This window comes from Euleptes europaea, chromosome 5 (assembly GCF_029931775.1).
Source record: "Euleptes europaea isolate rEulEur1 chromosome 5, rEulEur1.hap1, whole genome shotgun sequence".
Taxonomy (NCBI): domain Eukaryota; kingdom Metazoa; phylum Chordata; class Lepidosauria; order Squamata; family Sphaerodactylidae; genus Euleptes; species Euleptes europaea.
The window spans coordinates 115,082,262-115,109,667 of NC_079316.1; the positions used below are offsets into that span (position 1 = coordinate 115,082,262).

At 50.4% G+C, this 27,406-nt stretch overlaps 1 protein-coding gene across 1 annotated transcript in view; it reads right to left on the reverse strand.

The window, feature by feature from the left end:
• Nucleotides 1-552: 552 nt before the first annotated feature.
• The window catches only part of GBF1 (golgi brefeldin A resistant guanine nucleotide exchange factor 1), an 89,294-nt gene continuing 62,440 nt past the window's right edge, over nt 553-27,406 (reverse strand). Inside the window, exons 25-41 of the mRNA XM_056850558.1 lie at nt 25,468-25,644; nt 23,350-23,414; nt 23,107-23,230; nt 20,001-20,072; nt 17,984-18,078; nt 16,213-16,366; nt 15,012-15,234; nt 12,090-12,244; nt 11,573-11,819; nt 10,126-10,307; nt 8,540-8,690; nt 7,369-7,499; nt 4,810-4,911; nt 3,978-4,091; nt 3,538-3,715; nt 2,833-2,970; nt 553-824 (exon numbers count right to left, since the gene is read on the reverse strand). Coding sequence (XP_056706536.1) covers nt 553-824; nt 2,833-2,970; nt 3,538-3,715; nt 3,978-4,091; nt 4,810-4,911; nt 7,369-7,499; nt 8,540-8,690; nt 10,126-10,307; nt 11,573-11,819; nt 12,090-12,244; nt 15,012-15,234; nt 16,213-16,366; nt 17,984-18,078; nt 20,001-20,072; nt 23,107-23,230; nt 23,350-23,414; nt 25,468-25,644 — 2,580 coding nt within the window. The remainder of the gene's footprint in view (nt 825-2,832; nt 2,971-3,537; nt 3,716-3,977; nt 4,092-4,809; nt 4,912-7,368; nt 7,500-8,539; nt 8,691-10,125; nt 10,308-11,572; nt 11,820-12,089; nt 12,245-15,011; nt 15,235-16,212; nt 16,367-17,983; nt 18,079-20,000; nt 20,073-23,106; nt 23,231-23,349; nt 23,415-25,467; nt 25,645-27,406) is intronic.

The window sequence follows — 27,406 nt, forward strand, 5'->3', positions numbered from 1 at the left end:
GAGGAGGAGGAGAGGTTCCAGGGCAGGATGTGTTGGTCAAGGTGGTGTGGCTTGCTTGGCATTGCAGAGAGCATCTCTGGCAGGTCACTGACAAAACTGGCCTGTCTCGAGCCCGGGGGGGGGGGGGGGCAGCAAGAGGCGAAGAGTGGCCTCAAAAACCAGCACCCTTCTGGGCAAGAGTCAAGGCAGAGGCCAGGCCAGGCCAGGCAGCAGAGGGGCAGGGTGCCTACGGAAGCCCCGCTGCTCAATCTCTTGGGGGAAACTGGTTCCTTCGCTCTCCTCTGCCGGGAGCCACAAGCTGCAGGGGTCTGCGCTGAAGGCCTGGCTGCTGCTCTCCAGGTCTCAAGAGGAGGGGAACGGGCCCCGGACCACACAGAGATGGAAGTCACTCCGGGATGCGAGTTTTGGCTTGGGCTCCACCAGAGAGGACGGTCCCCTTGGCAAAAAAGCCTGCCGCCCTCCGGCTGGGGCCTGCCCCACAGCAGCAAACACGGCTTCTGCCTGGATCCTGTGACGCCGCCAGCCCGGCTGCCAGCTGCCCTCTTCTCCCCGTCAGTTGACTTCAGAAGTGGCCGTGGGGTCAGTGGGCCGCTGGGAGGCCAGGAGTGGCACAGGAGAGGTGGCCTCTATGAGGGCGGGGTTCAGGATGATGGGCAGGGCCATGGGTGGCACCCCCACCTGCAAGGGGGAAGCCAGAGGCTGCAGGATCAGCGGCTGCTGGGCCATGGCTGTAGGGGTCTCTTTCGCCACACTCACTTTCACTGGAGACAGGATCGGAGGTCCGGAGGGGGGGCTGCTGCCAGGGGCAGAGGCATTCTCAGGATCTGCAGAAGAAAGAGGAGGAAGTTCTGATGCTGCTGCTCTCTTGGGGAGAGGCCCCCACAGCCGAGTAGTAGGACACCCACCCACCCCAATTTTCATCCAGCCTGCTCTTGCTTAGGGTGTTTAGAGAGCCCTCCTGTAACTCTCTCTGGCCGTCACCCAAAGGAACTCTCTCCCCTCCCCGTTCCATCTACTCCTCCCAGTCTCTCTCTGGATCCAAAGGCTCTCCTTTTCATTCTATTTCCAAGGAGCTGTTTCCCTCTTCTGATTTTTCTTCTTGACTTCACACCAAGTTTTCTTTCAGAGTTCCTTGCTCCTCCACAACCTTTAACTAATCTCTTCTATCCAGCTTTTTCAACTTGCGCCTCTGAAAGATGTTTGTGCCCAAAGTCTGTTCTCTTCAAGATTATCTTCACTGTAGATGTTCTCCCCCCTTGTTCTGTTGAACTAAACAATCTACATTTCTAACCCAGATTCATTTCAGTTTTTCCTAATGTCACTTTCCTTCTGCCTTTTCTCTGCATCGGCCTCTGCCCAAATCTCCATGGGCCACCTGGGTGCCTCCCCTGCCTGTTTCATGTCCCCACCCCTTTCTCCTCACCCCTCTTGCGGATTCTTCTGCCTCATCCCCTAATTTCCTTTTCTGAACTTTCCACCTTTTGCTCTATTTGCTGTCTTGAACCTGTCCCGGCTTCCTGCCAGCAATCCCACACACCTGCTGTACCATCTTGAATTTTTTTTCTCCTGCCCTCGGTATTCTGTTTCCTGCTTTCAGTCTGCTGTCCCTCAGACTGGCTAATGAAAACCCTAACCCCGCGAACCTCTCTCTTGATAACGAATACCTTCTTTGCCTTCTCTTCTCTAAAGTTTCAAATACATCATTCTTTCTCAAGTCCTTACATTCTCTCTGATCGTGATGTCCTAAGGTCACCGTGCCTTAAAAAGGATACAGCAGAGTTTGAAAAAGTACAGAAGAGGCAGCCAAGATGATTAAGGGGCTGGTGCAGCATTCCTACGTGAAAAGGCTGAGGACTCGGGGACTTTTTAGTTTTGCAAACAGATGGCTAAGGGGCAACATGACAGAGGTTTACAAAATTACACATTGGGTGGAGAAAGTGGACACAGGAAGCTTTTTCTCCCTCTCCCACAATGCCGGCACTCAGGGCCACCCATGAAGTTAAAAGGGGGATTAGGCAGACCCATGAAGGAGAGATCCATCAATGGCTACTAGCCACGGTGGCTGAAAGGAACCTCCACATTCTGCCTCTGGGGCTCAGTGCCAGGAGGCAGCATCAGAGACAGGCCTTGGTCTCTTATGCCCGGCTTGTTGACCTTCTGGGGTAGCCGGTTGGCTGCTGTGTGAGACAAGAGGCTGGACCCCTGGTCCGAGCCGATCAGATGAGATTTCCATCAGTGCAGCGCAACTTCCTTGCCCAAATGCTTCTCCTGGCTGAGGGGGCTCTCCCACAACAGCCTCCCTCCCAGGCGGTGGGAGGGGAGGAGCCTGCAGAAGCATCCGGTGGGATCTGCCCCCCCATGCCTCCAATTCCCCTCTTTTGCTCTCTAAACTCAAGACCACGTGGCTTCTTCCCTGTTGATTTCCCTTGTTCTTTGGAACAGCTCTAGCCGTTCCTTCCTGGCTCACTTTTATACCCGAAGCTCCCTCCCAGGACCATTCCATTGTGGCCCCCTCCCCCGCCCCACACACACCCCTTCTCAAAACCTGCCTTTCCGGTGAAGCCCCTGACACAACCAACCCCCTGGAAAGAGAACTCACTCGTGCGCGGCTCACTCTGCTCCTCACTCACTCACATTACCCTTGCCTCTCCCGTTCATCCCCCTCCAGTTGCGGGCAACCTACACTGCGAACTGCAGACCACCAAAAGTCCCCCTGGGGGGCAGAGCCGTCCGCCTGCAATGCAGCACCGTGAATGTTGCTGGCCAGGTAATTTACTTGTGCGCGCACACGCACACACAAACCCCTATCCCTGCAGGAGGTGAAGGGCTTACCACTGGCTGTCCGCTCAAGAGTCTTCTCAGGAGGTGCCGGGTGGGGGGCTGGCCTTGTGTCCCCCCCAGAAGAATGTGGCAGGACAGACACGGCTGGTTGTGGAGGATGCATCTCTGATGGTAAAGTTGAAACGGGGTCTAAATAAAAGCAACAAGCAGAAAACCTTATATTTTCTAGAGGGGGGGGGAGGCAGCTCCTCTAACCCAGCTTGAATTTTCAAGATCTGGCACCATCACCAGCATGTCAGGTGTGCAGTTCTGAGAACAGTGTGGAACAAGGGCTCTCTCCACACACAAGACTTCTGGGGTCTACTCCAATGCTGGAATCAGCAAAGCGCTTCCATCAGACCCTTCAGAGGGGCCTAACTTAGGAAAGTGTCCAGGATCACAAGTCTGCGGGGGCCCCAGTTTGCTTTCATGCAGCAAAGGGAACTTGCCACAGTGGCCTCTGGATCGCCTCAGGACCTGCCATGGTGCTCTTGCCCAGCAAGCAGACCGGAACCGTTGCTCCGAAGCACCTGACATTCCAGCTCAAGCCACCGCGAACGGGCTCCTGCCTATGGGGAGTCCAAGTTCCTAGTGCAGCAGCTGCCAACAGCCTTGGAGGAAGGCTGCCCGCTGCGGGACCCCTCTCTCGGAAGGCAAAGGCTGTTTGCTGGCTCTCCAGCACACAGGAGCTGCCTGCCTGCCTGCCCGCCCATGTACCTTGGATGACTGTCTGTTTGAAGAGCTCATCTCGCAGCTTTGGCAGAAAGCAGTCTATGCGCTCCCAGGTGATCTCCCAGAGATCTGAGTAGCCGGTCCGGGAGTCAGCGCTGTGGAATATTCCGGCGGTGTCCATCACCAGCAGCATGTTCTTCAGCGACTCAGGAATAGCCTCTGGCTGCAAAACAAGACATGTTGGAGATTCAGAGCCAGATCTTGCTTCCGCAGCCGGCTGTCTGGTTCACTTTGGAGGTCATAACAGGGTCAGTGAACCTTGGAGCAGGGCAGCTTCTTGACCGAATGCCAGGCGCGCATGAAACCTCAAAGCCATTGGGGAGAAACATGTGGAAGTAAAAGAGGTCCGACTGCCTGTGTGCCTTTTAGAGCTACATCAGGCAAGGGGAGCTAGTGGAAATCGGAAGGAGCAGCAAACCACATACCAGCAGGTCGCTGGAGCCGGAGTGCATGTACTTGTCCATGAAATCCAGGATGGTCAGCCACAAAGCAGCAAAGGTGGGGAGGGAGAGCAGCGGAGACAGGTGCTGCAGGAAGACCTGGAACAGAGGAGAAGCCAAAGCCAGAGGTGAAGAGGGGCCAGGGGGGGCGGGTGCTTCTTCCAGAACTCCCACTCCTGGCAGCTCCTTCTGAGACACTCGCAAGCCCTGCAGCGCCTCACTTAAAGCCCCCACCCCCCTTCAGATGGCCAGAAAGTTCTCCAAGGCCCCTTGTGTATTTTAAAAAAACCATTTCCCTCACCAATGCCAAATTCTGTGACCAATAATGTTAAATGACAAGGCAAAACGGGAAAGACATCCACGATCTTAATGCGCTTCTCTCTCTCTCTCTCTCTCTCTCTGGTTTCCCATGAGAAGGTGCACCTTTGGGACGGGGGTGTGTGCTGAACACTTGTTGCTGCCCCAACATAAAGGCATAAGACAGCTGAAAAGTCCAAGGACTCCTCCAAGGAAGCCCCTGGTTCATAACAGAACTGACGCAAAGCAAAAGGGGACTGACGGCAAGTTTATTTTTCTCACCGGCGGGGGGGGGGGATGGGGGACGGGACCACTTCTAACTTGGGTGCATGTCCAAGGTGTGGGGCGCCCATCTCCCAGGGTGGGTGGGAGGGCGGATTGAAGGCCACTGTGTGCTCACTGGTTGCTTCACACGACCCGCAGCCCAGCCTCCACCTCCCCTCCTTGGGAAAGTAGCCCTCTCAGCAGTAGCTCAGTATGCGACACGCTCAGAGAAAGGAAGCCAGCAGCCTTCTGGCACCTTGGAAAGCAGAGTCGACGCTCTCATTCTGGTCTCCTCCATCCCGCCAACATCTGCTGGGCTGATGTTTTCCAGGAGTTTAGTCAGCAGAGGAAACAGCACCTGTTTGATGCATGAAACACAGAGCTGGAAGGGATCTCAGGGGTCATCTAGTCCAACTCCTGCACAATGCAGGAAATTCACAACTACCTCCCCACTCTCCCCGAGACCCCTACTCCATGCCCAGAAGATGGGGGGGGGAACCACCCTCCAGGATCCCTGGCCAATCTGGCCTGGAGGAAAATTTCTTCCTGACCCCAAAGTGGCAATGGGCTTCCTGACCCCTGGGCATGCAAGAAAGGGTCATGAGAGCCAAACACTGACACAAGCCTTCCTGCCCTCCCTCTCGTTCACATAGCAGTGCTGAGATGGCCATCTAGCCTCTGCTTACAAGCCTCCAAAGAAGGAGAGCCCACCCCCTCCTCCCGAGGAAGCCTGTGCCACTGAGGAAAGTTCCACTGTCAGGAAGTTCTTCCTAATATTTAGCCAAAAACTCTTTTGACTTAGTTTCAACCCACTTGTTCTGGTCTGCCCTTTTGGGACAACAGGAACCAACAGGCAAACAGGTAATGTAAAGAAAAAAATGTGCCCACTAGGAACCGTTCTTTTTTGGGAGGGGGGTATTTCCCCCTTTTGTTCCCCTCTCCTTAATCCGCTCCTGCTGTTCAGTGGACGGGAGTGGCCTTGGGGGCCTCCTCCTCCTCCCCCCCCCACACGCCCGCTGCCCTCTCAGAAGCCCAACCAGTCACCGCTCTGTCTCTGCCACGAGGGGCGAGACCCCAACCAGGCTGAGGCCACCCACGCAGCAAGAACCAGCGCCACGACTTCCGGCAAGGGCCGTGTGCCGGCTGTGACTGCGAGAGCCAGAGGCACGGGGCGATGAGCAAAGGAAGATGCACAGCCCAAGCACCCCCAGGCATGTAGCTAGATGCGCGCGCACCCCCCCCCCCATGACGGCTGAGTGATTGCTTCCACCTTCCGCTCAAGGGCTTCCACCTGCACTCTGCTCTTGTGCAGCCCCAAACTTCCATCCTCTCCTCTTCGTGGGTTGTCTCATTTTGCTGCTACAGCAACAGGGGCCTCCTACTTTACAACAAGAAGTGTGAGGCCCCACAACAAACTTGCTGACTTGCTTCTGGCCTCTCTCCCAACCTCAGGCCTATAAGGGAGGTGTCCTTGTATGGAAGAGCACCAATGTGGTGCAGAGTGGGAAGCTGAAGCACTGTAGTCAAAAGCTCTGCTCACAACCTGAGTTTGATCCCGACAGAAGTCAGGTTCAGGTAGCCGGCTCAAGGTTGACCCAGCCTTCCATCCTTCTGAGGTCAGTAAAATGAGTACCCGGCTTGCTGGGGGTAAAGTGTAGACAACTGGGGAAGGCAATGGCAAACCACCCCGTAAACAGAGTCTGCCCAGTAAACACCGTGATGTGACGTCATCCCATGGGTCAGTAATGACCTGGTGCTTACACAGGAGACTACTTTTACCTTTCCTCATATGGCTGCATCTCTCAGCATCAGGGCCATAAGATGCAGGTTGCTGTTTCTCAGTCTGGGGACCCAAAGTTCAAACACTCAGCCACATAGAGAAACTGCCCTATAGCCCAGGGCTGGAGGATAGGGAAGGAATGTGCTCCTCATCGACCCCTAACCTCAGTCCTACAGGGCAGTTCCTGGCCCCATCAGGCTATGGGCTGAATGGAAGCGGCTGGCTCGCCTGGGGCCTACCTTGACTCTGGCAGGTTTCAGCTCGCACCGTAATATTTAGGCGAGGTCACCTTTTTCTGCATTCCTGGGGATTCCCTCAACTGAGGGAGAGACTTCATTTTGCAGTTCTCCTGATCAGCACAGGTTGCCTGGCTTATGATGAGAAGAGATTAGGAAAAGGGGCAAAACCTGAAGGACTGGTGGCGAGCAAGAAACCTCCTCTTAAGCAGATCAAAAGGCCATGGCTGGCTGAGGAAGCATTGCCTTGTGGGGGGGGGCTGGTGGAGGAGCAGGAAGCACCCCTCTTCCCAGCTGCCACCAGTCCCTTCTCCCCCACCCTAGCTGTATTGGGACTACACAAACACCACGTTCTTCAGCAAATGACTCGCTGCCCACTTGCAGCTCTGTGGCAAGAATTCCAGGGATCCGTTGCTCGGGGTCCCTCGTGCTCTTCTGGGCAGACCTCTTGAGATTCCCAAAAGTCATTTGCTATCAGGCAGTGGTTCAGAAAATGGGAACGGATATCAATGAGCACATCTCAGAGCACTCACATCTCAAGGAGCTCGCTGGATCTCCACTTAAAGGCCCTCCAGATCCAGTGGGGGGTGTGTGGCTTCCTCTACCTGACTTGGGGCAACAGAGAGGCTGCTCTTGAAATTGATTTCTCTGAGCATAAGCCCACATCTGCATGAAGAGCCAGTGACCTGCTCTAAATGTGCTCAGACAACACACTGAAGCCTGGATGAGTCTCGATACCTTCCAGCGATGCAGACCCCCCCCCCCGATCTCCCCCTGCCAAGGCAGGCACGTGAGGTACCTTATTGAAGCAGGACTCCCACTCCAAGGCATCCAGGGCCTGCAGGTCATGCACCAGGAGAGCCCGCTGCAGGTAGGTCAGGGCCTGCATCCTCACCTGCCGCCGCGCATCGCAGCACAAGCAGGCGATACCTGCGAACAGCAGCAGTTCAGAATGAGAGGAAGAACTTCCAGTCTCTGTCTGGACGTGCCCAATCCTGGCTGCCAGGCGCAGCTTCCACCCATGGAAGCGCAGTACACTCACCCACCCACAGAGGTCCAGGCCTGCTGGGTGCTTGTTACAAATAGGGAAATCCCTCAGCAGAGCAACCATCAGCACACATCCAGCATCTATCAAGCTAGGCTCTAGGAAACCCGGGTCCCGTCCCCACATGGCCACATGGATGCCACTGAATGACGTTGGGCCAATCCCTTTCTTTCAGTTGAACCTACCTCGCAGGGTTGTTCTGAGGATGAAATGGAGGAAGGTGCAATGATGTACACTGCTCCAAGCAGCTCGGGGAAGGGTGGGATAACAATGTACTAACACAACATCTAGCTTGAAACACCGAACCAGGACTTCTACTGGGGCACTGCTGAGCCCTGACTTCCCCCAACCCCACCAATCACAGGGGGCAACTCCCACGGGCAGCCAAAATCCTGGAGGCTGGAAATCCTGGGAAATGTGCACCAGAGTGATTGCCACCACATGGTTCCCATGTGTAAAACCACCACGGGAATCACTTTGGTGAGTCATGAGTTCCAGGACTCTTGTTAGTCAGTGGGAAAAGCTATGTGTGTGTGTGTGTGTGTGTGGGGATTCCTTCAACATAACCAAGAAAAAAGACCGCCACGGTGTCAAAGAGAATGGGCAGAGCACGGCTCTTCATAACCCCCTGCCGGCCACAGGTTTAAGCTGGAACGGACTGGAAACTCTCTTCGGAAGTGCCCGGGTGTGGCTGACAGCTCCGTGCGCATCCAAGACCCTGCCGAGGCAAAGGCTCCCCCGCCAAGGGTGTTGTGAGCCCCACCAGAGCACCTCTGGCTCCTCGCCTTGCCATTCCCACGACACCCAGCTACAACCTCCCTGTGACCCCCCTCTTCTCTGAAGGACTACTTCGGCCGCCTCACACATCTGGCTCTGGCGCATGTGGCTGCCGTGCCCTGGCAGGCGAGGCTGGCGCCAGCTGTACCTTGCAGGAGCGGGCACCAGCAATTGGCCCACAGAGTCTGGGAGTCGGCTTCAATCTTCCTCCCTGCGGCCTCCAGGTGGTGCTGCTCCTCCGCCCAGGAGTTGTAGATGTTGGCCGCTCGCGTGTGCAAGGTGTGCATCAGGTCCAGCAGCTGCAGTTAGACAGTTCAGGCAGACAATGAGTGACCTACAGAGGGGGGGCCCGTTAACTCACAAACTAATCAAACAACGCTAAGATCTAAGAAAGAGAGGAAGGGAGATGAGCAGACAGCCTGGATGTGTCCAAAAAGCAATTCTTAGAAGACCAAAAAAAACCCAGGCAACCTTCTGAGATCGAAGGAACAAGCTTACCCAATTCAGAACCCCACTCCAAGGTCCCTGCACGGTTCTTGTCTTGATTAAGAAAGTCATGTCTTAAAAGGAAGACCACTTTACCAGACTTTTTGGATGGTGAATTGTTCATTACCAAAATACAGACGCACAACAAAACGCCCCCAAACGGGGCAAAAATATGTACGTTACAAATAAGAGAAAGATTTCCATTCCCTACAAAGAGGGGATTGTCTCACACTAGACTCCTCCCAAGGATCTACCCCCTTTTATCACAGTGCCAGGCAGTGTTGAGCGAGCCAAAGACTCTGGGCCAGACATTTTCTCTCAGCCCAACGTCCTTCGTAGGGTTCTGGTGAAGATAAAGTAGGCCCAGGAAAACCAGGAATGTCACTCCAAGCTCCTTGGGGGAAGGGTTCCAGCACAGATGGAATAAGTAAACCTCAGTTCCTCAGCCCCCAACCTTCTAAAGCACCTGGGAGGGGGGAGCTGACTTGAGGCTGGGGTCTCTTAGGATCCCTTCAGCCCACCGAGCTGCTCTAGATTTGCAAAGCAAGAATACAAAGCCTTTTGAACACTCGTCCATGTCAGGTGATTCTGAGTATCTAGGAATGACCTTGCAGGACCAAACCAGGTTATGCTTAGCCCAGAATTGTCTGCGTGCAAATCCCCAAATCAGCAGAGGCACCGGGTGGCGCACCACAAGCTGGCCCGTGGGCCCAGACGTTTTCTTCTGCCCACTCCGCCTCAAATCTCAGAGTCCCAGAATTTTTCGCACCTCAGGACATAAAAAACCTCCAATCCTACACATTCCTTGTCAACTTGCTGGGGAAAATCCCACCTCCTGCATCCAGCTCTCCTTCAAGGACAGAATCACAGTACCACCCTAGGCACATACTAGCAAGGCCTCTTTCCGAAGGGTGCATCCTTAGCTGACACATTGGAGGAGGCCAGGTATGTCTCCGCTACTTATCTGACACGACTCAGAACAATCTCCCCTGCTGCTTTCCCAGCCTTCTGCCCAGTGTCAATGGTGGCAGCGGAGCTAGCTGTCTGCAGACAGGTGCCTGTTCTCGGCCAAAAATCTTCCTGCTCAGCACTCTTCTTTCTCTGGTGAGAGCTGAGTGCAGCTGCGCCAGGACAGAATGAGAAGGAAGCCCGGCCTGTAGATGGGACTGGAAGTGATGTTTCTCAAGGACAACAGACAGCAGGGAAAGGAGAGGAAGAAATCCAGGCTATACTTACGTCCTGACTAACCTGTAAAGACACAGTGTGGTAACTGGCAGGAACGCTCTCGTCCTCTTCCTCCTCATCACTGGGAGAGCGGGGCTGGTGCTGGCCGGAGCCCCTCAAGTGCCTCTCCTTGGCTTTCTTCTTGAAACGGGCTGTTCGGGGGTCATACTTATGGCTCTTCCCCCTCTTCTCCTGGGACTTGCACCCTGAACACAGAATACCCCCATAAATGTCAAAAAGGCACCATAAATTGACCTTGGGAAGCTGCTGCATCCCCAAGAACTGAAAGGAAATGCAGAAAGGTAAGGGGGAAGTCTGCCTTTCAGTCCGAGGGCCAGGCTGGAAGCAGCACAAGAATCAGACAACAAAAAGAAACCACCCCTGCGCCTGATTTTGCTGTGACTCCAAGGACTGGAACTCAGTACAAACTTAAAAAAAACAGCCTCCCTCCCAGAGCCACGCAAAGATTCCCCACAGGCTTCCTACAGCAGGAAATCTTTCCTCTGCATGATTCTCCAGTCTGATATAGGCTCATTGTAGTCTATGGGGAATCTTTGCGGGCCTCTGGGAGGGGGGCTGTTTTTTTAAGGTAGAGGTATCAAATGTGCACCTTAGCTGCTGGTGACTCTACTTAGAAGAACCCCCAAGTTTGGTAAAGGTTGGGTCAGAGGATTCAATTTTATTGGCCCCCATTTTCCTCTCCATTTGGGGGACACGCCTGCCTCCTTCCCCCACCTGCCTCCTTCCCTGCTGTTGCACAGGGAACATTCATGGCTCCTAATCCTCCCTCCCTTCCCACATCCACCTGCAACACCACAGGGAAGCGCCTGGGAGGAGTCAACCTCCCTCCCTTTTAAGTTTTCTGGTTTTTCTGCAATTCTGGCAAGCCCCCCCCCCTCCACATTTACAGGAAAAAATTCCTTTCTACCTCCATGGCCCCAATCTGCAGATTTAAGTTTGTTGACTATTAGATATATTAATATGTAATACAATTAAATAAAACATTAAACACGCGTCATGGGCCCAAGAGATTCCCTTACAACGTCTGCCATGGGCCCAACATATTAATTAATTTACAAAAGTTATACCCCACCTTTCTGCCCTCTCATCAGGACCACCAAGGAAGCTAACATTAAAAATATACATGATACATAACACAGGTCACGGGCTGACAGATCCATTTACAACATGTGCCCAAGCCACAGCTCTGTCCTTCACAAAACTAGCTGCGGCCAACAGCGCAGGTAGTTTTGAAAACGAATGAACCAGGGTTCCTTCCGTGCCCAGGAGGATGCCCAAGCGAGAAACAGGGAGCTCCTTTGTGCAGATGAGCTTCCTTCCGTAACTGCTGAAGAAAGAGGCCCAAAGCACACACAAAGCAATGTGTCTGTCTTAGCGATGGTTGCCCAGGACCCTTTCGCATGCTACTCAGGTCACAGATAGTGGCAAAATCATGCACCTGGAGCCTCACCTCCATTTAGACTGGCCTCCACGAAGATACGGATGGTTTTGACACAAAGTTCGAAGTTCTCAGGTGTGACATGGGCTGCATCTCGCACAATGAAAGACAAAGACTCCACGCACTTCATCAGAGACTTGGTATTATGTGGGCCCAGATCCAGCCCCACGGTCAGACTGTACTGATTCACCAGCGGTGAGCTGCACGGCTTGGAGGGTCCTATGATGGCTTTTGGACTGTCCAGGTCATCCCTTCCAACCTGCGGAACAGAAAGTGCTCGGGGTTTGACCGAGCGTGCCACGGCCATGAAAAGCACCACCTCCCCAACAACTACTTTCAGTTCCCAGCCTATGTGCTCTGGGCTCCCTCTGCCTCAAGACCCCTCTTTGTGCACTGCCCCAGTCAACCCCTGCTAGGCTGACCGCTGGCTTGGGGCCACGTCGCTGAGTCCAGTCTGCAGCAAACCAGTGGCGGAAGAGCAGTTCCTGCCGCCCCCATGCACAACCACAAGGCCCTCAGAATCACTTACCACCAGCCAGCCACTGTTCACGACGTCGACGTCAGTCACAGAACGATGCATTTTGCTTTGCTTGCTGTGATCTGTGTACACCTCCGAGTCAGAAGTGTAGCCACGATCTGGGCTGGATTCATTAGGGTGGTAGATCTCACTGTCCGACTGAGCCCCTTCAACAAACAGAGTGAGATAAACACACGAGAACGCACATGCAAGCAAATGGCTGAGGTGATGGCAACTCTTAATGACGCAGGGTGAGGTCTCACACTCCACTTTCCATCTTGTGCAAGAGCAGCCAAGACTGCCCACACTGGAACAGAACGGTCTCGGCAACTCTCTCCTCTTACTGCGTGTAGGCTGAGGTTTTGTAATAGGAAGAAACTTAGCTCAAGTTTGGTAAGTTACCGTAGGCTGACTCAAACAGTACAGCACTGGACAGAAAATTGTTAAATATCCTTTAAAATATCTACATCCTTTTAAAAAAATCCTACATTGCTGCTTTCCTAGTATTTATTTATTTACTGAATTTATAGTCTGCCTTTCTTAAAAGAGACTCAAAGTGAATCACACAGTGTAAATCAATAACAGTCCACACAAAAAAGGCATCTAATAAGCATAATTGGTCAAAACAATCAATATGAGGAGACACTGAACGAGCAGCGTACTGGGACTAGGCTCACCAAAATCAGAAAGAGCAGATACATTTCTGGGCAATTCAATAAGAACAGCCAGTGTAATGCGGCAACCAAAAAGGCTAATGCAGTCTTGGGGTGTATCAACAGGGGCATAACATCCAAATGGCAAGATGTCATAGTTCTGTTGTACACAGCATTGGTCAAACCATGCCTGGAGTACTGTGTGCAGTTCTGGAGGCCCCACTTCAAAAAGGATGTGGACAGAACTGAGCGGGTACAGAGGAGAGCAGCGAGGATGGTGAGGGGCCTGGAGACCAAGCCCTACGAGGAAAGGCTGAGGGAGTTGGGAATGTTCAGTCTGGAGGAGACTGAGGGGGGACAGGGTTGCTCTCTGTAAGTATTTGAAGGGCTGTTAGTTAGAGGAGGGCAGGGAGCTGTTCCTGTTGGCAGCAGAGGACAGGACTTGCAATCAGGGGTTTAAATTACAGGCGAAAAGGTACCATCTGGATATTAGGAAAAACATTTTTACAGTAAGAGTAGTTCAGCAGTGGAATGGGCTACCTAGGGAGGTGGTGAGCTACCCCTCTCTGGCAGTCTTCAAGCAGAAACTGGACAAACACTTGTCAAGGATGCTCTAGGCTGATCCTGCACTGAGCAGTGGGTTGGACTAGATGTCCTGTATGGCCCTGTTACCGAATGCTTGCCATCTCCCGGACTGGCTACATGGCAACCCCAAAAAGACATGTATCGCCACCATTCCAGACATGCACCAAGCCCCAAACGCTATGGAAAGGGCTGCCGCACCGTCCCGCGAAACAAGCAACAGAGGAACCACGGGCAGGCAGGCCCCTCCAATGAACCAGAGGGAATCCATTTTCCTGCGACCCCATTCTAGCTTCCAGCAGAAGCCATTTCGCAAGGAACAACCAGACACGTAGCCTGCACCCCACCCCTCCATATGCATGATTAATGGCTCATTAGATGGAACCGAGATATCAGCTCCAGCAGATTGCTCCCCCGGCATTGCGAAAGTGCCTCGCCCAGACGCAGCTGTTCACGTCTTTGTATCCAGCCCGATAATCCCATCAGCGATCATCTCCAGACTCTCCCGGAATTCCGCAAGTCAATAGGTTTAGGTTAGCCTGTCTCAATTGCCCCCCTGTCCCACCTTAGCAGCCGGCCATTAAGGCCTTTAGCCACCTTTGTTCTTCATGGGAACCACAAGGGGGTAATTCCATCATCCCCCGCCCCAGAAAGAGTATAACTGGGGTCGCTCTCAGCCATACCTTACCTTCCTCCTCCCCTCGCATACTTGCTGTCACTATGTTGGTGTGGGTTTTGTGCAGCCCGACCACGCATTCCTCCCGTCTCACTGGCCGAGTCCTGGGAATCCCCTGCAACCGCTTCTCTCTCATTTTAACCGGATGGAACCCCGGACGTCCCTTCTCCTGGACCAGGTGTAGTATTGCCCCTCTTCAAAGGGAAACTGCCACATTGGCGGAAGTCTCTGCTCTACCATCTTTATTTTCCTAGACTCTGACTGTATGATTGTGTATGTGTTATTGGATTGCTTGTACACATTTTAAGTAAACTCTCTAAAAGAAAACCATCGTTTCCGCCTTATTATTTGAATCTCAGAACGGACCCGTAGACACAGGTTAGATCCTGAAGTTACGCCTTTAGCCAGTTATTGATTTGCTAATTCCCCATATAAATATTCATAACTGAGCAATTTGGCTAACAGCCCCTTCCAACTCTATGATTGTATGATTCTAGAGCAAGCCCAATTCTGATTCTTGGTTTTTCTGGTCACTAAAATACAGCATTATTTTGCATGTGTGTGTGAAAGCATGTGTGTGCGAAAGCACCAAAATTAAGGTGGGGGGAGAGAGAGAGAGGAAGAGCTTGCCATTCTGTAGTTATCCGACCTATGTCTACAGGGCCTTGAAAACATTGCCTTTGGCAGCTCCTTCCCCTGAAGTGTGCCAATTCCTCACCAGTATATTAAAACAGGTGTGACATCTTGCTGCATTTAAAGGGGGGGCGTGAACCCAAGTTGAAGGGCACAAAGCGGCTCTCCTCCACAGATAACACAGCACAACAGAACTGCTATTGTGTCTGGCACCAGGGGCAAGAAGAAAGGGAAGGGACAACGCCACGGCGGGCGGTCATCCAAGAGCAGGTGAGGCCTTTTCGGCTGGCCAAAAAAGTTGCTGTCAACTCTGCAGGCATTTGGTAAACCAAGAAAGGGATGGCATCAGGTTTCCTACTAGCAGAAGCCGCTATCGACAACCAGCCTCACCGGTGTCGTTCTCCACTCTCGCCGTCGCCTGCAGAGCCGGGGGTGGCTTCACCCCTGAGCCGATGCACTCCAGGAGGGTGAAGAGGGTGTACCAGTCGTCCCCGGAGTGGATGTTGGCCGCGTTGGTCTTGAGGAGCTCGTGGAGGCCGTATGCCACCTGGTGGCTGACCCTGTTCAGCAGGCTGGGCTTCATCATCAGCAGGATGCGCAAGGACAGCAGCACCTGCTCAGAGGGGGGGGGAAAAAAGGGCGGAGTTCTAGGGGGCCCCCACGTCGGCCTCGCCTTAAGAGAAGAGTCCCACCTCAGGGCAGCAGGACAGCCTTTTCTGTTCCTTGCCCTGTGATTAAACTAGCCAAGTCGTCTTCCCCTGTGCTTACAGCGACATCTTGCTTTAACCTTCCAATCATGGCTATGAAGGCTGCAGAGGGAGAATAATTCTTGGCACAGCTGCAAGAAAAGGCTTTGGTTGCCTCTGATGCAGCAAGAAACAGGCAGCTTAAAGGCCACGCACCATTGCCTGTGAACAGTCCGCCTCCTGTCTATGACTCCAAACCGCAAGAGAGCCACAGTTAAATTGTGGAACTCCCTGCTCCAGGATGTGGTGATGGCTGCCAACCTAGAAGGCATTATGAGGGGAGTGGACATGTTCATGAAGGAGAAGGCTATCCATGGCTACTAGTCAAAATGGATACTAGTCATGATGCATGCCTATTCTCTCCAGGATCAGAGGAGCATGCCTGTTATATGAGGTGCTGTGGAAGGCAGGCAGGATAAATGCTGCTGCAGTCGTCTTGCTTGTGGGCTTCGTAGAGCCACCTGGTTGGCCACTGTGTGAACAGACTGCTGGACTTGATGGGCCTCCTTGGTCTGATCCAGCAGGGCCTTTCTTAGGTTCAGACGTGAGATCCTTGCTGTTTTCAACCAATTCGGCTTTAGGGCTCTGAGTCAGGCAAGCTCACTAACTGCAGTGGAAAAGGATCCTGCCCGACCATCTCTACCGAGCTTTACTGCCTTAGAGCATTCAAGAAAACTCTGACAGCATCTCACTGACACTTGGGTTTCTCCCTGGCCTTTGTCTCCCCTGCGTTTCCGGGGTCCACAGGATGTGCCAGGTGAAGCGACCCAGCAAGGCCCAGGGGCCAGATGCCCCACGGCAGCAGCCCTCTCCAACAAGAGGCACGTCAAGACAGCTGCCTTTACCTGGGCGCTGATCTCTTCCCTGCGGAGCAATCGAATGGCCAGACGCAGAAGCCCCACCACCGCTCTCTCCACCAGGAAGCAATACTCCACAGCATTCACGCACAAGTGGTAGAGGTGGTCTCGCACTGCCTGCCACACGAAACCCACACGATCCCTAGAGAGAGAGAGAGAGGAGAAGGGCACTGCGATCAGATATACACAAACCAGATCCAGGTGGCCTGTGACCCAGCTGGAAAGTGCACACACGCCTATGCTCCCGCTCACTCTCACAGCAAGAAGGGAGACCCTCAAGACTGTCACTAAATGGGGATTACATCTTCAAGCAACTAATCTATCCAAGCCCCAGAAGGTCGGACCAGGACCAACTGGTTGAAATTAAATGAAGAGAGTTTCCAGCTAAACATTAGGGAGAACTTCCTGACAGTCAAGGCGGTTCCCTGGTGGAACAGGCTTCCTCAGGAGGTGGTGGGCTCTCCTTCCCTGGAGGTTTTTAAGCAGAGGCTAAATGACCATCGGTCAGCAATGCTGATTCTGTGAACTTAGGCAGTTCACGAGAGGGAGGGCAGGAAGGGTTGCATCAGTGCTTGGCTCTCGTGGCCCTTTCTTGCATGCCCAGGGTAATGCCGATCGCCACTTTGGGGTCAGGAAGCAATTTTCCTCCAGGCCAAATTGGCCAGGGATCCTGGAGGGTTTGGGGGGTGGGGGTGGCCATCTTCTGGGCGTGGAGTAGGGGTCACTGGGGTGGGGGGGAGGCAGTTGTGAATTTCCTGCATTGTGCAGGGCTTGGACTAGATGACCCTGGTGGTCCCTTCCTACTGTGATTCTATGAAGCCCCCTTGGATTCATTAGATCTCTAACTTTGCTACAAGATCCCAAGTGTTCATCAAATCCTCCTTACCACAAGCTTTTAATGGATCAAGCCCCTGCCTGCATTTTCAAACTGTGGGGCAAGACTACGTAGGAAGGGAGTGTGCTTCCATGTGCCAGAAAGAAACACACCTATAACCATTTACACCGATGTCATAAGGACTCCACAAACGGCACCTTGGAAACAATTCTTACCAGGAGCACATGTTCTCATCTCCCCTCTTAGACCCCAAACAGGGACTCAGGAACCAGCAGCTAGATGGAGGTTGTCAGTTCCTTCGTTTATTTAATTTATTTAAAATATTCATACATTCTTCTTTTCTTCTAGTGCAATGCAGGGGAACACAGCGTGCAATCTCTATGTGAACACAGCGGTGGTGGTGGATGTCATAGCTGACTTCTGGCAACCCCGTAGGGTTTGCAAGGCAAGAGATGATCAGAGGTGGTTTGCCATTGCCTGCCTGTGAGTAGAGACCCTGGGCTCCCTTGGGGGTCCCCCATCCAAGGGCTGACCCTGCTTAGCTTCCAAGGTCTGACGGGATCGGGCTAGCCTGGGCCATTCAGGTCAGGACACTATACAGGACTATAGTTCAGTCTGCTAAATCTCAAAATCTTTGTCTAGTCTCTTTCAGAAGGAGATTCTGATGCTCCCAAATCTTCCTCTATTCACCATGGCACTCTTCATCGCTCTCTGCCTCCCCTGAATCCCATATTTGGCACACTTCATACATTCAGATCTGAGGGTCTGCATGAAGTCTATGCTTCTCCAAGACTTCCTGCTCACCCTCAGCCGAAAGCGATCAGACGCAATGAATATGGGTTGGACAACGTACAAGGAGTCTTAGAGATCCCAGGAGGGGGACAAAACGGTCCCAATTGGAGGGGAGGCACCTATGAGGCTCACCTGTTCTCCAGAACAATCCTCAGAAGCATCTCCAGGCAGAAAGCAGCATCTTCCTCGTCATACGTTTCCTCATCAGGAGTCACAGAGATCAGAGCCTGCAGCAGTCAGAGAATATCCACGGGTACATTTAGAGGCTGGTATGGAAAGGCGATTTCCCCACCACCAGTGGGGGCCCCTCTCTGTTCCCTTCTCTCAACACCTCCTGCAGCAGCTCATGAAGAGGTGAACATCTAAGTGGACACAACACGGTCACACCTTTCAATGAAATGGCTGCCATGAAATAGCAGAGGCATTCATTCCTGTTTGATTGGTTTTGCTTCACTAGCAATGTGGAGACCACTACAGACCTAATCGGGGGGGAGGGGGAGGGGGAAGCAGCCATTTGTCAGACTCTGCAACAGATTAAGTCACACACACACAACCCCCTTGACCCACAACCAGTTACTGTCATGGAACAGACCTAGACTAGCAGGATGGTTTAAGAGTGGTCCATTCAACCCGACAGCTCTGCCTCATCTACAGCCAAAAACCCGAGGCAGGGTGGCGGCGGCTCACCCTTGGAAAGTTCTTCCCTCTGAGGCTCACCTGTTACCTGCCTTTTCCAGATGTTTCATGATCTGCACCAAGCCTCAGGACAATTTATCAACATTTTAGATTGTTTTATATTATACCGCTTGTATGCCCACGTTCCCCCCTCTTGGACTCACACCTTAACGTGGTGAGGGGGTTTGTGTGTGTCAGCAAAGCAGAGAGCAGTACCATCAGGAGTTTAAACTCTGTCAAAAGAGTAAACCCCCAGAAGTCACTCAAGGCAGAACTGGTGACAGTTGAGACACCAGACTGAGATGCATCCACCCTGTTCATGGATCAACAGCCACAGCAGAAGAGAACAGGCAGTTTCAATGGGGATGGGGGCGGAGGAATCCTTGAAGGCTAGCTACTGGGCAGCAGCAGTAGTGGGAGGGTCTAGCGCAGTGACGCTTCAGATATCCCTGGTTAGTACTGCACAGAAGAAGGCCATGGTAAACCACTTCTGATCATCTCATACCTTGAAAACTTTATGATGGGACAACCCAAAATGAGAAAAAAAAGATACAGTGCTGGAAGATGGTACCCCCAGGTCGGATACACAGTAAAGGAAGCCCACAACCCTCAGTTTGCAAGGCCTGCTGCAAGGCTGTTAACATTAGGATACTTTGGAGGTTATTAATTCATAGTTTCCCCCATAAAAGTCAGAAGCGACTTGACAGCACTTAACACACAAGTTGTTTTTACTGACTTATACTTATGGGCTTGTTTTGTTTTCACTGTTGGTTCTACTGCCTGTAGCTTTTCTTCACTCAGTTTCAGCTTCCAGAAGATACTTTACTATGGCTGGGATGAATTTCCTGCTTTTTTGCCTGGGCTAAGAAATGTGTCTGACACCATTTTGGGAAAGGGATTGTATCTGTAATCCATACCAGTTTTCTGCCAGTGAACTACATTTATTTTGATTTTTTTTTGCCATTCTATAAAAATCTTGTTGTTGTTGTTTTAAAAAAAATACTTTTAATGCCCCCAGGCGCATATTCTGCACATTGGGTTTTTCATACTATGCTCAGCATACCCAAATCAGCTTCCAGTTTATCTTCTAATAAATTTGCTCTCTATCAAGGAGGATTGTAACAAGGTGTTCTGGCAGTCTGAGAGAGTCAACAGTGGCAGTTCTACTGAGGTTTCTATAGGTATTTGTATCCTCCGTTACATCAGAGAAACTGATGAAGAATGCATTGTCAGGAGTTTCGGCAAGAGAAGATTCTGCAGGCTCTCCATCATCTCCAGAGCGGTGCCTGGCCAAAACCTTCTGTGACAGAGTCATACCAACACAGCAGGCAGTGTTTCCCAGGTGTTCACAGGACAGGAATCTTTTTTCACGTCACTTAGCGCACATCCTTCCATACAGCCCACAAAGGTTGAAAGTGCTTGTCAGCCTCTCTCTCTCTCTCTCTCTCTCTCTCTCACACACACACACACACACCTTCATTAGTTCCTGAAGGGACTCCAGTTGCAGAAACTTGCTTTCAGTGATCAACTTCTCTGGATCACATTGCTATACGAGAGAAAATGAAGACGGATGAGCCTCAGGAGAAAAACAATGCTTAATTAATTTGTGCCAGGGGCCTATCCATGAATATATGAAGTACAAGGAAATGAAAGCATCTCTGAAAAGGTCCCGAGTGTATTTTCCCACAGAGACTTTTGATGCAGCCCTCATTTGGGGAATTCACTTTGAGATATGACTGGAATCCCAGCACTTCCTCCCCTCCACTACCGAATTAAGAACCTCAGAAGTTTAGAGATGTGTAGCACCAAAATAGAGCTCAACAAAACTTCACTCTTTTCCTTAAAATCACCTCCCAGTTCAGTGCTGAGGTGCTACAACTACCGTGTCTGGGAGGCCTCTTAAGAGTCCAGAACCTGGATCAGCTGAGATTCAGCCTGGGCCCCAAACAGTCTTTCATTTTGAATTTGCGGGGGGAGGGGCGGTCTAAAATCCAGCACCTGACCTCCCTGTTATGATTTTCAATATATTGATTATAGTATTGACATTTTACGGCTTTAAATGCATTCATTCTCAGTCCTCAATGTTTTGTCTAAATAACTGAATGTCTATGAGAAGTGAAACAACAGAGAGAAGCATTACTCAGAGACCAGCTGATGGTCTAGGCTGTGAGCCAACTGACAGATAATAGTTTAGAGAAAAAACTGACTAGACACCTTTTGCATTTCAGTTTCTCTGCCTTTTCATCTGCCTAGATGAATTTTTAGAGATTTCTTCGCTTTTAAGTATAATCAAGATGCAATTATATATAACTTTAAGGTTAGAGGATGTTTTGACTTAATAACCAGACAACGGGCAGACATATGTGTGAACCTTAACAATGTTTTGAGAAAGATGCTGTTTATATAAAATCTCCTGATGCCATCCATCAATTTATGACATCAAGGTTAAAGGTAGATGCTTGGGAACAGACATTTAATCTGATTTCACGCATCACAAGTCTTGAAGTCCTTTTGAAGTTTGGGGAAATGACAATATTCCCACAACACAATCTTATTGGTTCCCAGAGCAAGAGCCTCCAAAATTGTATAAAAAGGGCTTGAAAATTGAGATAAATTGGGACTTTATCCCCCAGACTTGTTGCTAACAGTCTGTAAGGGACATTCTCCCCAGACATGCTTGCGTGCTGTCTGTGTGGACATTGATCCCTGGCATGATCCTTGATGGGTTGGTTACTGGTAACTTGTATATATTGTGCATATAACTTAATTTTACTATTTTCTGAAGTATTTACAATAAAAAGGAATAGTTTACAATTCAAAATAAATTGTATCATCACTTACAGTGACTGGTTATATAAGATAACGTGGTTTTTAGTGAATCACAAAATCTAAAAACTTAGTCACAAAAGTACAGTGATTGACTACCTCAGTTCCCCATTTTGGAAGCCACGGCCATCTCCTGCAGCGTCCCTGTCATAATTTACCAATGGCAAAGGCTCCGTCCGCACAAGCAACCAAACAAGGTGGTCAAGGGTTGAGAGAATAACAGGGACTGCACCACTTTAGATTGCGGGGGTGGGTGATTACATTTTTGATGCAAGTAGGAAAGTACGCAACAGAGAGACGGCTGAACTAAAACCATCCTTTCTGACACACTAATTTTTCATTTGTAGGAGCTCTTTTTAAAAATGGCATCCTCCATCTCTAGTCTGGAGTGGCATCGTCCACTCCCCCACCTCATTCTGCTGCATGTGTAGGCCAAGAGAAAGTCCCCAGCCTGAGGGGAAGCTTTCAAAATGTGGGGTCAGGAAGTACAAGTTGCTCCACCTCAGCTTCCCCCTCTTTCCATGATGCTGTCCGGAGGGGGCAGTGGGGGTGGCTGTGTCAGACAGAAGGGAAGGGGCACGTGGCTTGTTCCCAAAAGCTGTGAAGGCTGGCTACATGATTCATCAATGAGAGAATGACTGCCCTGCCTCAGAGGGTGCCAGGGTTAACCCTTCCCCACAGCACACTGAGGCACAAACAAGGCTACTACTGCAGACGCATCACGCCCACTGTGGGTGGGAAGAATCATAGAATCATAGAGTTGGAAGGGACCACCAGGGTCATCTAGTCCAACTCCCCGCAAAATGGAGGACATTCACAACTACCTCCCACACCCCCCCAGTGACCAGAAGATGGCCAAGATGCCCTCCCTCTCATGAACTGCCTAAGTTCATAGAATCAGCATTGCTGAAAGATGGCCATCTAGCCTCTGCTTAAAAACCTCCAGGGAAGGAGAGCTTACCACCTCCCAAGGAAGCCTGTTCCACTGAGGAACTGCTCTAACTGTTTGAAAATTCTTCCTAATGTCTAGATGGAAACTCTTTTAATTTCAACCCGTTGGTTCTGGTCCGACCTTGTGGGGCAATGGAAAACAACTCAGCATCATCCTCTCTATGACAGCCTTTCAAGTACTTGAAGATGGTTCTCATATCCCCTATCAGTCTTCTCCTCTTCAGGCTAAACATACCCAGCTCCTTCAACCTATCCTCACAGGACTTGGTCTCCAGACCCCTCACCATCCTTGTTGCCCTCCTCTGGACAAGTTCCAGCTTGTCTACATCTTTCTTAAATTGCGGTGCTCAAAACTGAACACATGAAGAAGCATGAGCTCTCTTGCTCGGACAGTGACCAGGGCATCTCCTCAGCTCAGCAGCTACTGACATTTTCTCCACCTCCATGGAGAGAAACTAGGTGGTTGAAGTTTGGGAAGTAGGATTCAATTTTTTTTTTTTTTTACCTACACTGCCAGGGAGTTCCCTGGGTGTGTCCTTGAGCCAGTTGCCCTCTCTTCATTTAACCTCCTCACACATTTGTGGTGAAAACAAAATAGAACTACGAGATCCTTGGAGGAAGAGCAAAGGACAATAAATGCTGCCTTGGAAAGAAGCAGATTTCCCACATGAATTTACAGGACACCGATGCTAGCGCAGTCCTAGCTTCCTCCCTTGCTGCCAAGTGCCATTCCGGCGGGCAGGCAGACAGATCCCACTGTCCCCATCCTTGGGCCCACATGCCCCATACTGGCCATTCATTACCTTTATACACTCTAAAGCCATTCGCTTGGCCTCCTGGTTCTCTGTAGAGGGCCCTCTCATGCCAGATTGTTCTGTGCCACTGAGTGTCAGCCAGCTAACAAAACTTAACACCGTGGACTCACCACTACAAAAGAAGGACACAGTGTGTTATTGAACAACGAAGCAGTCTCCTCTCCCATAACTAACAGGCTTGTCCTCGAGCACATTTGCCTGCTCACTGGCCACACTGGCTGGGCTACCCACCGGTTGGAAGGTGTCTCCTCACGCTGCAGAGAGATCTTGCCATTGGGATCCACAAAATCTTCAACCTGTGAATCAAACCAATGTATTGTGGGTATAACCTAAACTAACACTTATCAGGCTTCCTACCCAGAATCAACCCACAGAAAACTGCATCATTCCTAATCAGCATGACCTATTATGGCCCGCTTTAGGTTAACAGATAGCCCCTCAGAAAGCAAGGCTTCTATTCTCTGAATGGAACGCTCTGAATTGACTGAGCCCCCTACTCACTTTTCAGAGGAAAAAAACTTCCACTACGCACTTTAATGATCTTAAACTCTAATAATGACAACTCTTGTTCAATGTGCTTTGAATGAAGCCAAAGAGTACTGGCAGAACTTTTCATTTTCTGATTGCAAGAGGTTATTGTTGGTGGGGGGTGGCAATTATACAGTCAGCTGAGTGACCAAGGAGGAAGCAGGAGGGAGCCGCATAGCAATTCTTTTAGTAGGAATGCGTCTCTCACCACACATCACTTACAAGCTGTAAGTCTTCATTTAACCACGACCAGCGACATTTTTCCAGTGCCACGTGCCATTTTGCTCCCCTGCATTCCCTCTTTCTGAACCTTTAAAAAAATCTTCTCAATTGAGAAAGTCTACTATAGCATGATAATATTCCAGATCTCTCTAGTATGAGAAACACTTAGTTTTGCATAATCTTTACTCCACAATTTTAGTACACCAAGCCTGTACTCTTCCTGTACTCACAGCATGTGCCCATTTTTCTGCCATGTTTCGCTTAGCTATCTGCCTGTACACAGCTGGTATGCCTTTCATAAATAACTCAACAATCTCATATTCCTTTCCCCATGTTTACAAACTTATTCCATTGAGAGTGTTTCTATATTTAAATATATGAAACATTAAAAAAAACCTCGTGACTTTGATTAATTAACATGTACATGCAATCGATGTTCTGTTTGTTACACCTCTAGCATTCACTATTAGCAACGGAGAAATTTAAAGGAAGAGCTTCAAAGCTACTCAGCACACCAACACCACAGCATCAGATAACAGGGCATTACTGGCGCCCTTCATCAACCTAGGCCATTGGTTTGTCCAGCCGAGAATTGCCTTATTTGACTGGTGGCAGCTCTCGGGCAGGGATGTCATCTTTCCCAGCAATGCTAACAGGAATTCATTTTTACCGGAGGACCTGGAGATTGAACTCGGGGGGTGGTGTCTCCTATTTTCAGTGATGCTCTCTTCGAAGGTCACGGACAGCCACATTCACAATTACAACCAAGAGAGCCACATTTACTGCCACCCCTTTTGCCCCATTTCAGCTGGTGCATCGGCTGCATCTGTTTCTGGGTCAGTCAGATCTAGCCACAGTGATCCATGCCTTAGCCACACCTAGACTGGACTACTGAAATGTGCTCCACTTTGGGCTACCCTTGAAGAGTGGTCAGAAGCTGCAGCTAGACTGCTGGTCCATCATAATCATGTTTCATGTTAAGTAGCATTCAAAGTAAGGGCTCTAACTACTTCACTTAAATACTAACAGACAGTATTTAAGTGAAGTAGTTACAGCCCTTACTTTGAATGCTACTTAACATTATGAAACATGATTATAATGGATAATTGCATGGAATTTGATGTGTCTAGATAATACGTTGGTGAGGTAAGCTTAAGTGTAGTCCGCTTTTTATGGTTTTGTAATTGTATTAAGTTTATATTTGTAACTAAGTAATAATGTATGTGCAATATTTTGTTTTATGTGGATAAGCATTGGAGAGGACACTGAGGAAATTTGCCCATGAAACGGTGCAGATATCTAGACTGCCATCTGTGCAGCTGTTCATCAGCATGAAATGCTAAAATTTGATATGAGAACAGCCTCATTTGACTACGAATGGGATACATGTATCTGAAGATTGCATTATGGGCTGATTTTGCATGACTTTTTGTTAAGTTTGATTTTTTGTTATTTATGTTCAGTATATGAAAAGATTACTTATAGTATTCAAGGCTGGCATCCTGTACTCTTTTCATAAATTGATCTAATGGGTACAGAGGTAGAATTTGTTTGTGTGCATGATGACCCCATTACCCGCCCCGCTACCCATTTCCTTACCTCCACCATGGTTTTTGGCAACAGCTCTGCTCTGAAAAGCTGCAGCATGGCCTCCATGATGTTCTTCCAGCCCTCCCGCAGAATGTCACCATGGCGATGGGCCAAGTGAAACACGGTCTTCGCTGCTATGTGGGCCTTTGGGTTGCTTCCAAAAACAGTGGGCAGGTTCTCAATGGACTGCAGGGGAGAAGAGGGGAGAACAGAAGTCAGGGAGCCTGCCCTCTCGCTCAGTGTCAGCCAAGAAGAACCGGTTAGGGAACAAACAGCTGTTGACGAGAAGGACTGGAGCTGTTAACAAACTGGAGAACGGTGTGGAATCTGTGCCCCTTGCCTGCAAGACAAAACCCTGGCCACAGTCGCTCATGCTCTGCTGATTTCAAAGACTAGCTACAGTAACACGTTTTATCTAAACTACCTTGCAAACCAATTTGGAAGTTCCAGCTTAGGCAAAATGGAGCCAATTTGGCCCATATAACACCAATCTCACTTCAACATTACCTGCTAGCCAGCAGGCTTCCTTTTAAGGTACAGGTTGTCACATATGAAACAAGAAGTGGATCTGGGTCCACTGTATCTGAAGCGGCACCTTCATCCATATCAACATTCCTCGACTTGCTACAGTCTTTGTACAGGAAGGTTTAAAGCATGCATCATATGTACTTAAGCAAGTGCACAAGGCAGGTCTACGCTGTTACTAAACATTGCTATTAAACTCTCTGCACAAGGGACAAGTCAGGCACAATCTTTGCATCTTACTTGGATGGTGTATGTCTGATGGCTTTTCCCACCAGCCCTGTGAAAGATGCTGGAATCACCAAATATTCTCTCTTGTCCTTGAGTAATCTCATTAGAGCCAAAACTCGTGGAACTGGACCTCCCTACCCGAGAACGTTTTCCCCTTTCCACTTCTGCCATCTCCTACTACCTGCTATTTCTAGCAAACGGTCTTGTTACCCTCTCAACATGTCCAAACCTCAAATCCCTCCCAATTAATCTGCTCCATAATTAATTCCATATATTTTGACCATGTTTCTATTCACCCCTCTGACCAGAGACAAAATCTTTTTCTCTCATTCCTCCCTTTTCTTTGCTCTTTCTAGACAGTTGCCAAGCAGTCTACTTCTCCCTGTACCAGACCATAAAAACCAACCCTTTTGTTTGTTCTTACAATAGAACTTCTGGCAACAGAAATCCAAAACAATTGACTAATTTTCTGGGTGTCTCATGCACTTCCTGGCGGAGTCGTCTTCTCTCCGGTCCTCTGTGCCCCATTTCTTGCATCTTCTGCGGCCAGCAAAGCTCCATTCTCTTCTTGTTCAAAGCACGCACCCTCCTTTTGTTTATGCCACTCTGAAAAGGACCACGTGCACTGATGACACTCCAGATACTGATGCTTTCCAGTTACAATGGCTGCTGGTTTGGGGGTGGTTTCACTCCATGCCGCCCCAGCAAAGGAGCAATCCGGCTCCAAGCAGTCCCTGGGCAGTGGTGTCTGGAGTCCTCAGGCCCTTCCACCATTTGCTGTCTAACAGACTTTCCGTTTACATTACACAGTTGTGTCTGTGTTTGTGTGAGGGATGTGTGGAGGAGCTGGAAGGAAGCTGGAACAATCACCAAAGCACACCCTCGATGCTTTTGCCAGTCAGTTCCTGCACACCCAAATGTTTTCTGGGATTCTTTGAGACGCCGGACAAATTTGGGAGACTGCCTGGGTCCCACCGGGAGCAGCTGTCTTGCAGGCTTCCTATGCCGCCGAGTTCTGTCTCCTCTTCCCCGGCTTTCCTCCTTTTCCCAGCAAAGGACGCTGACGCACAGCTTGGAAGGTGCAAGCGGCAGCCTCTGCCAGTTTCAACTGAGCCGCGTTTCTGTCCTCCCACTCCCCCTTTCCTGGTGTGCAGCACGTGGACAGCTGCTAAAAGACTGATTGAAGAGGAGTCCA